The sequence below is a fragment of the Mastigoproctus giganteus genome, chromosome 5, assembly GCF_048544385.1.
Source record: "Mastigoproctus giganteus isolate SK-2022 chromosome 5, ASM4854438v1, whole genome shotgun sequence".
NCBI lineage: Eukaryota > Metazoa > Arthropoda > Arachnida > Uropygi > Thelyphonidae > Mastigoproctus > Mastigoproctus giganteus.
This window is the reverse complement of record NC_143579.1, coordinates 232171897-232182470: the sequence shown is the minus strand read 5'-3', so window position 1 is coordinate 232182470 and position 10574 is coordinate 232171897. Positions and strand designations below refer to the sequence as shown.

At 33.3% G+C, this 10574-nt stretch overlaps 1 protein-coding gene across 1 annotated transcript in view; it reads left to right on the top strand.

Annotated features, from left to right (window-relative positions):
* The first annotated feature begins 7935 nt into the window (after positions 1–7935).
* Positions 7936–10574, top strand: part of polo (Serine/threonine-protein kinase polo) — a 39492-nt gene continuing 36853 nt past the window's right edge. The window contains exon 1 of the mRNA XM_090373803.1: positions 7936–8153. Within this exon, the coding sequence (XP_090229929.1) occupies positions 7942–8153 (212 nt within the window). The 5' untranslated portion in view covers positions 7936–7941. The remainder of the gene's footprint in view (positions 8154–10574) is intronic.

The following is a 10574-nucleotide window of genomic DNA, read 5'->3' as shown; positions in this document are numbered from 1 at the left end:
CACTGCTCTTCTTGGACTATTATTGTTAGTGGAGCTCCCCAGGGTTCATTGCTGAGCCCATTGTTGTTTTCTATATTTATTGCTGCAGGTATATCAGGCTTGACTAAGTTTGTAAATGATATAAAAGTTGGTAGAGTGGTTAATGACAGTAATAAAGGCAAGCTACTGCAACAAGATTGGGATGAGAAATGGCACTTGCAAGTTTAACAAATGCAAGCTACTGCATATGGGTAGCAGTTAGGGCTTGCATAAAACCGAGAAATTTCAAAACCGAGTTTAACCGAAGTTTACTCATAAAACCGATTTTCTCAGACTTAGGAAAAATAATTAAAAGCTTATAACACAGGTATTTATTTTATCTTGGGTACATTGTACAAATCGTAATCAAATCTTTTAAACAAAATCTATCACCTCTTATAGTAAAAAAAAATAAAAAAATTAAAATGCTCCAAAAAAGTAACCAGCTTGAGATTATACAAAATTACAAATTGTATTCAAATCCTTTGAATAAAAACTATCTTCTCGTATAGTAAACAAAAAAATAATAAGCCCTATAATAATAATAATAATAAATAAATAAAAAATGTGAAAAAAAAACAGCTTAAAGTATTTGTAAAATACTTTACAAATAGTAAAGTATTTAAAAATAAATACTTTACTATTTATTGCTCAGCTTTTTTCTGAAAATGATCCTTTAAAAAAAAAAATGTATATTAAACATTTTTCCTGATAGACTTGACCTTATATTTGTGTTAAAGAGACCAGTGATCGAAAACACTCTCTCAGATTGGACACTTGTTGGTTTAATGGTCAGCAGTGCTCTATAAACTTTCTCCAGCTTTTCACTTCTACTGCTAGTTGCCTCCAAAAGTTTAAATTCTTTGCTGATTTCCAATTCACTCGGATATTTTGAAGGCTCTTCAGTTAATCTCTTTATTACACTATCATACTCTCGCATGAGTGTATCTCCAACATCGGAACTAGACGAGTCTTTGTGTTCTTCTAAAAGAACAGTTCGTTTATTTTCAGTTTCTTCATTCAACGCTAAGACTCTTTCGGAATGTTTTGCAAATAATCTCTGATAAATCTCTTCAGCATGCTTTTTCAAAACTTGCTTACTTGGAAAATCAAAAGTTCTTGAACCTGAATCTTCTTTCCTAAACTTTTTGGGGTTGTGTAGATAGCTCAGCAAAGCCACAGTTGGGCAATTTCGTCTTGCATTGTAACGCTGCAAAAGGCTTTGGTGAAACTTTAAAGCAAATGGGTTTTCTGCTGTATCAAGCTTAGCAAGCAGAAATTCTATTGAAGACTCTGCTTTAAGTAAGTCTGTATCTTCTGAGGTTGTAGCCTTCAGAATCATTTCAACTGGTCGCAAAGTTTCACATAGCAATTCAAGTGTTTTCCAGTCATCGTCAGACACAGCTTCAGTTGACAGTACTGCACATAGAGCATTTGGAATGCAATTTTTCAATTTCAAAAATCTCTCAATCATATAGAAGGTGCTATCCCATCTAGTCTTGCAATCTGATATAAGTTTATATTCTTTCCTATTAAATTTTGCTTTAACAAAATTTTGTAATATGTCATTTTTGGTAGGCAATTTTCGAAAAAGCTTGCAAATTTTTCTGACTTTGTTAATAGTTTGTGCAATATTGGCCATTGGATTGAAGAAATATATGAGCTCATCGGTAAAGTCGGTTTGATAAAGCATGCCTTGCTGTCTTTCTTCAACTTCTTCATCATCACTACTTTCTTCATTATTTTCATTTTCTTCATTGTCTTTGAGAGACTCAGAGACTGTGGCACCATAATTGATTGCTTTTTCATAAAGTACATTTATAACTGACAGATGTATACAATGGACTATACATTGTTGATGATTAGGCGTAATTTACTTGCCAAACTTAATCATCATTGCTGCTCCATCGGTGGTGCAGGCAACAATATCCTCATCCAAGTTCAAACCAAATTCCTTCAAGTGTCCATTCACAATTTGCTCAGTTCTTCTGCTATCAAGTGAACCATTAATCTCAATAAGATCTAACGACCAATGATTGTCTTTTGAATGCACATTTATATTCATATACCTTTTTATTTTGTATAGATGTATATTCGTCTAGAGTCAATGAATACCGTGCACCCAAAACCAATGAATTTTTGAAATGCTGAATGAGTTCTTCTTTCTTAGTTTTATAATAATTCAGAACCATATTTTTAATTCCATTCACTGAGACTGGTGGTAATTTATCGTATTTATTTCTCTGAAGGTGAAGGCTTGATTGTATAAACTCACTCTTGGCAATTGAATTAAAAGAAAATCCATCTAAAGCAGCTAATTTTGAAATCTCTTCTTCCATAGAATTTTTAACAATAAAGTTTTTTAACGTTCTTACCATTTTTACGGGAGGTTCACTGTTATCTTGTTTAATGTCAATCTGATGCATTTTCTTTAAATGCAACATCAAAGATGATGTAGATCCTCAAGACGACTTCATTATCTTCTAACATTTCGAACATTGTGCTTCATCTTTGCTTTTTCGAGCAAAATAATTCCATACATTTGATTTCATCTTAGACATATTAAGAGTAATAAACATTAATTAGTAGGAATTTATATCACCGACAATTTTAAATAAAAATATTGAAGATAACAAAGGCACAATACTGTGAGTCACTCCCGCAAGCACTGAATGAAGAGTCTAAACGAGGCAAGTTTCAAAATTTTCACGAAAGAAATTTTTTATTTATTTACTTGCAATTTTTTTTTCCCCCAATTAAATCTATTGTTATTTTCAAAATTACATAAAAGCTAAATTTGGTGAAGCTGCTTTTTGGAGAACATTTGATCGCAAATTTAATAGGAATAAAGAAGAAAAAAACTTTCTACGATTGAAATTTGATGCAATATTCAGCGAATCTGTTTCTAGTGGGTAACCATCAATAAGGCGCGTTCCATAACTTGCCTGGCGAACAAGATAGATGGAACGGAGAAATGTTGAGCATTTTCTTTTATGCTATCGCTCCGACTCACTCAGTCGTAAATGAGTACACCTGCATCGTGCCATGATACAGGTGAGAAGATAAAAGGTACAGCTCCTAGATTTGGGCTACTTGCCCATGAGATTCGTACCTTAAAATAAAATAAAATAAAAAACATGTTTAAAACATAAAGCAGTTGAACGATCCAGACAAACAAACAAACAAAAGAAAATGTGCGTAACAAAAAACTATATTCGAGGGCTAACTAAAAAAATATTCGAATCCGGTTTTAGAAGCTCTGTTTCGGTTTTAACAACTCAATATGAAAACCGGGTTTAACCGGTTTATAAAACCGGTTTGCAAGCCCCCTAGTAGCAGTGATCCAAAATTAATATATCAACTGTGTGGTGCTACACTCAGAGTAATGGAAAATTAAAAAGACCTGGGGGTAATTGTGCAGTCAGATATCAAGTTCTCTGAACAGTGGATAGGCTGCCAGGATAAATCATGAGGGTTTTGTCAATGATGTACAGCAGGGGTGGTCAACAAGTCAATTGCAATCTACCAGTCAATCGTGGCTTTAATTTCGGTTGATCACGACGAATTTTAAATCTATATAAAAAATAGATTAGTCAAAATCTAAATGTTATTATTATGCACCCCACTGCATACACTTATTACAAATCTGTTGAACCACTTGACTACTCTTGTCGCCGCGCAGCCACTAGACTTTTCTAATGAAAATTCATAAGTTACGTTGTGAATAGCATAGTGTATGTGTCGAATTCTTATTTAGCTTACTTAATATTAATAATTGGACAGTGCTTACAGGTTAATTTAATAACCTTTGATTTAAAATGAATTGGAAAAGAGCAAAATGTATCATTTTCATCAAGTGTGGGAACTAGAATACTTTTTTGTAATGATAAAAGAAAAGTGTTGTTGTTTGATTTGCAATGCTTCTGTGGCTATACCCAAAAAAGGAAATTTACACTAGACGATGCACTGATTAGTAGTATTTTTGGCAATAGCTAAGGATCTCAAAGAAAAAAAATCCAATCATTTTGCAAATATGCAAGATCATTTGCAAAAATATCCTGTTTTTGAATTTAATAGGGAGAAATATGTTGCTGAAATTGAGAAAGTTGTGGATGATTTTGAAACCAGATTCAGTGATTTTAAAACAATTGAAGACATTGTTCAATATATTTCTTATCCATTTAATGTCGACTTAGATACCAAACAAACTGCAGAAAAAATTGCTGAGATTTTTCACATGGAGAAAATATTATGTGAAAATGAAATTATTACATTGCGAAACGATATCTTCCTAAAAGCCAGATCATCAGAAAAAGACTTTTGGAAATATGTTTGCCATATAAGAAAAGTAGCCAAGTGTAAAAAAAAAAAGAAAAAAAATGCAGTGAACTTTTAAATTTCTGTGTTTTGGTTCCATATATCTATGTGAATTGGCCTTTTATTTGAAGCAAACAAAGATGAAGAATCGCTCTGCTCTTACTGACTTGCATACAGAAGATTCTTTGTGGTTGGCCTTATCACTGTATATCCCAGATTTTGAAAGCTTGGCAGATGACATGAAGACACAAACTTCACATAAATTAAAATGTGTGAATTTAAAATAAGAATTCTGAATTGTATTTAATTTTATAATTTATAATCAACATTTTTCAATATGTTTATTAACTTTTTTAACCACGTGCAATGAAATTCTTGAGATGGTAGATCGTGGCACATTTTGAAGAAAAAAAGTAGATTGCATCACAAATTAAGTTGGCCACCCCTGATGTACAGGAATAAGGAGTATATTATTCCATTTTGAAAGGCAGTGGTTAGGCTGCATCTTGAATACCCCATACAGCTCATTTTAGGAAGGATGTAGAGTTGCTGAATGAGTACAAAGAAGGGCAATGAGACTGGTGAGCAGGACAAAGTTGTGCTCTTACCAAGAAAGGCTTCAGTTCTACAAATTGTAGCCTCTGGACACTAGGCACCTGTGAGATAATCTGATTGAGCTGATGGCATTCTTCCTCTTTCTCAGACTACGTATGAGGGAGCATAAATTCAACTTCATATTTTGTAATGAACTCAGAAAAATTCTGCCTTGTTGAGTGACAATAACCACTATTATCTTTTGCATTTTTTTATTTTTAAAAGGAAAAATGCATAGCTCCAAATCACAGATGTGACACAGATGACAAGGTTTGGCAAATGTAGACAAGTAAGGATGTTTGTTAAATAGACCTGTGTGAAAAGCAATGCAATTATTCTATCACAACTTGCTAAAGTGCACAAACATTTGTATAATACACCAGTTATCTGGCACTGCCTTTAAATGCATGCCAACTGCTGATTGAAATTTATAACTACTAGTAATCAATAAAGGCTTCAATACCACAGCCTTCATTGGTTGATTAGTATGCTTTACTAAGTCCAAAACACATGACGTTTTAGATTAGATAGACTAGATTTAGATTAGATTTAGATTAGACTAGTAGTTAGATCAACTTCATTAATCTAAAACGTCATGTGTTTTGGACTTAGTAAAGCATACTAATCAACCAATGAAGGCTGTGGTATTGAAGCCTTTATTGATTACTAGCAGTTATAAATTTCAATCAGCAGTTGGCATGCATTTAAAGGCAGTGCCAGATAACTGGTGTATTATACAAATGTTTGTGCACTTTATTAGCAAGTTGTGATAGAATAATTGCATTGCTTTTCACACAGGTCTATTTAACAAACATCCTTACTTGTCTACATTTGCCAAACCTTGTCATCTGTGTCACATCTGTGATTTGGAGCTATGCATTTTTCCTTTTAAAAATAAAAAAATGCAAAAGATAATAGTGGTTATTGTCACTCAACAAGGCAGAATTTTTCTGAGTTCATTACAAAATATGAATAGTACATTCAGTTAATTATAAAAAATGATCTATTTTTTTTTTTTTTTGTCTGCAAGCATGACAGTTCAGTCCTTTAAAAAAAATTACAATTTCTGCAAGGTTTGTAAGTTTCTATAGAATGCCTGTAACAATATTTATTCAATAAAGAAAAAAAGAAATAGATCCATAGTCACCTCATTACACAATGCTAATTTCAATAAAAGCACACAAAACCAGAATATGAAAAGAAATCAATATGTGCACCCACTTTGCTGAGAAATGTCACATGTTTAAATGAGCAACCGTTGTATGCATTGGACTATGTATGACATATTTGAGGTGTCATACACAGTATTAGTATTACAAAATGATGCAAGAAAGCATCAACCAAAAAAAAAAAAAACCTTCTCACATAACCTGTCCGTTCCCTCCAATAGTTTGCCTAGTTCTTTCTTGAATTTATACAAACTACCTACTTCCACTATCTTTTGCATTTTTTCTTTTTTTGGAGCTATGCATTTTTTCTTTTAAAAATGCACAGCTCCAAATCACTTACAGATGAAAAGGCAAACATTCGCGTTGTGTGACAAATATGGAAAGGTAAGAATATTTGTTAAATACGCCTGCGTGGAAAGCAATGCAATTATTCTATCACAACTTGCTAAATTTCACAAACATTTGTATATTTGTAAAATATGTCAGTCATCTGGCACTCCCTTTAAATGCATGCCAACTATTGCTTGAAATTTTATAACTACTAGTAATCAATAAAGGCTTCGAGGCCACAGCATTCATTGAATGATTAGTAAGCTTTACTAAGTTCAAAACACGTGAGGTTTTAGACTTATGAAGTTGCAAAACTATTTTTGGACAGTTGTGACAGAACCTTTTCTGTTGTACACTTTTTTATAATGGATGGCTTTTAAAAATCACATTTCAATTATGATCTCTCTTTTATGGCTATTTGGTGGTGATGGGCATAATCGAATTATTGTTTATTTCCATAATCAAAATAATCATTATATGCAAATTAGTCAGTTGTGAAATTGAGAGCAAGAAAGTTGAAAAAAAAAAAAAGAAACATGGAGGGATTCAATCTGATGTTTTCAAATTAAAGGTTAATCGCTGCTATCACTTGGACAGTAGTTCCATTCTGTGTGTGTGTGGAACAGTTCCTTCCACTGTTGTGCATGTTTTGTTTTCTTTTTCAGTTTTCCTGTTGTCAATTTCATAATTGTCTGATTTGCATATAAACAATTATGAAAGTGGGATAATTGATTATTTTAATTATGCCTCTCGATTATGCTCATCACTACTATTAAGTTATGGGTTATAATAGTGGTATAAATAGATCATACAATAGAATGTCATGGTGTTTTTCTGGATTCATTTTTAAAAATTTGTTTTTTAGTGGAATATTGATAGGCAAAGGATTTTTGAATATAATGTTCTGCTATATTGTTCTGAAACTTCTTCCAGAAAAGTTAACGTGATGTGGATGGTTCATTTCTTCCTGAACAGCAGCTTGGTATTTATTTATTTTTGAGGATATCCTTACTGATTGAAACATTACTGTTATCTGCTGTTCCTTGTCATTTTCATTGAAAATAGGGGTAGCTTCTTGTTTTGAATATTCAAATATCATCTCCTCTGCTAGTTGTTTTGCCATTATCTTTAAAATTTTTACTTATCAGTGCATTCACTGTTCTAAAATTTGAGAACCTGTGGGAGGGATGAGGTTGAAAGAGCTCTTCAGAGTAGAGATCCCCAGCCATCTAATTTGCACCAACTGAAGGAAGGAATTGGTTTATCATGGACCAACATCTCTGTGACATGCTTTTGACTACTGAGTCCATACCACTATGAATCTGAGTCATGAGGACTTAATTACTATTAGGTAGTTTTACCTAATGAAGTAGTTAGTCATTGTAAATTGATTTCCTTATTGATGAACATGTATCTTATCTCTCCTTAATTTCAATGAGTGTAATGCCTTTTTATACTAAGTAATAGTTTAAATTGATAATTCATTAAATTTTATATTTTTTTGAAGTCATTAATGGAGATGCACAAGAGAAGAAAGGCGTTAACAGAACCAGAAACCCGCTACTTCCTACGCCAGATAGTACTTGCTTGCAAATATTTGCATGAGGAGAAAGTTATCCACAGAGATCTCAAATTAGGTAATCTTTTTCTTAATGATGATCTGGAAGTCAAAGTAGGAGATTTTGGTTTAGCTACACGAGTTGATCATAAAGGGGAAAGAAAGAAGTAAGTTTAACTTTTGAAATATTATATGCATACATGTATTAATTTTCTGAAATATATTATTTAAATCATGTCAATGTTACTAGTGGTATGCATCCATGATCACCTGCAGTTGCTTTCCAAAATGTCAGTATTAAAATTCTAATTTATCCCTTTTAATTATTAGGTGATGTGCAACTTTAATGGCGTCTCCGTAGCCAGGTGGGAAGGAGCAGCAGTGCGTAGCACCCCGCTTCTTGATTAGACCAGGGTTCGAGCCCATCACCACCAAATACGGAGGATGCGGAAAGATCAGGGAATGACCACCGCATATCCCGGAGCAATATGGCCTTAGTTGCTAATGCTCCTAAAAACCAAATAACAACAACTTTAATTGGATTTTAAGTGCTGTTGTGCTATATTGGCATGTTTGTGCCTTTCTAAAGTAATCTGATTATTAATAGTATGTAGTTTTAGTTCTAGTCTTCAAAATATTTATTTAGGAGGACTTTGCTGAGATTAGTAAAAAAGGACCATTATGTGAGTTTCTAAATAGTGACTATGCTGATTTAGGTCATATAAATTAGATAATATGGAACGCTATTAAAGATTCACTTGTGTACACGTAAATAAGGCAGCAAAAATGATGAAAAAATTTGCAGCCAGAAAGAACTGATAGCATATGAAGTTTTCTTTTCAGGAATTATTAGCATTAGCATTAGTAGGGGCATATGATGCAAGAAAGCAAGCTTATGCAGCATCAGCCAAAAAAAAAAAAAAACTTCCATTTCACCCCTCCGTTTGTTCGAAATACCTGTCCAGCTGAGCCTTAAATTTATTTAGGCTATCAACTTCCACAACAAGGGATGGAAGTCTGTTCCATCAACCAACTACCCGCTGGCTAAAGGCAAATTTCCGCACATCTATCCTGCAATCTGAATTTATGCCCTCTCAGGTGATTATTCTGAGCAAGAGGAAGAATCTCATCGGCTGATAACAGGTGATATTGTAGGCCAACTCACGTTTTCAGGAGCTCACATTTTTCTGTTCGAACAGAAATTTTGTGAGGTGGGATAGTGTGAGTGGTGGAGCACATTTCTGGAGGTCGCTACCATAAAACAATTTTCAGTTCCCGGTTTATTGAGTTGAAAGACTACAGCATGTTATTTGTAGGGAAATACATGTAAAAAATGCATTAAAACCAGCTAAATTAATTTTTTTAAATAGTTTTGCAGATTAACATGTATTGGATGCATATTGCCAATGCTAAGAAACTGCATACTATTGCTGTAGGCATGTTTGTGCCAAACAAATCTTTGTGCTTCTTACTTTGACTGAAACTAATATTGAATAAAACAGTCAGTTCTGCTATAAGGCGCATTTTTGCAACGCAAATTTGCTCTAATGCAACTGATATATTAGGGAACAATGCGAGTATAACTCGATTTTCGTGTTGGCTCGTGTGCAATTTTGTCTGCGAGTGACGCCAGGTGAATGCAAAACTCGGCACCAAGCTGAACGTAGCAACCTGCACAACAATACATACAAGTTTATGAAGCTTAAAAAATGTCAATCGTCAAATGTGTGAGATCTATATTTCCTATTTACTGTAGTTGTATTGGTCGGGGAGACACTGTTGTCATTCGCTGTATTCACAAGATGACAGGTGATATTGTAGGCCAACTCACGTTTTCAGGAGCTCACATTTTTCTGTTCGAACAGAAATTTCATGAGGTGGGATAGTGTGAGTGGAGGAGCACATTTCTGGAGGTTGCTACTATAAAACAATTTTCAGTTCCCGGTTTATTGGGCTTTTCTGTCAGTGCAATCTAATTATAAATGGGTAGTAAACTCGATCTTACTGCACTTGCAATAATACCGATAGCTGGAATTCTGTGGATTTTTATGTTATTATGGTGAAATGTATTTCCCCTTCAATGAAATCTTCAATCATATAAAAAACAAATAAATTTTCAGCATCTTCTCTTCATTCCTATTTTTTAAGCTTCGTAAACTTGTCTCACTTGTGCAATTTGTGTATCCTGTGTTCATCGTTATTGGTTGCTTATCTTTTTTACTGTTTTAAATTTTGCAATCCAAAAAAAAAAGAAAAAGAAAATGTCAGCAAACAGAAATATCAATCAAGCAAACTTCATATCTTGTCAAGGTAAAGTGCTATGTTTACTGCGATTTATTTATTTATTAGAAATTTAAGATGTTTAAACCTGTTAGCAATTTTATTGGGTTTCTAACTTTAAGTGTTTTACTTACCAGACTGAACTTTTTTTTTTTTTTGTGTGCCCTGTTTTTCCTATAAGTCCTGTTTTTAGTGCGTGAAATACCATAACACGCAAATTTTTAGGAACACATGTAATACGTTATAGCAGAACTGACTGTAATGGAAAAGCTGAAACAATGTACCCACCCTCCAAACAGTTAAAATAT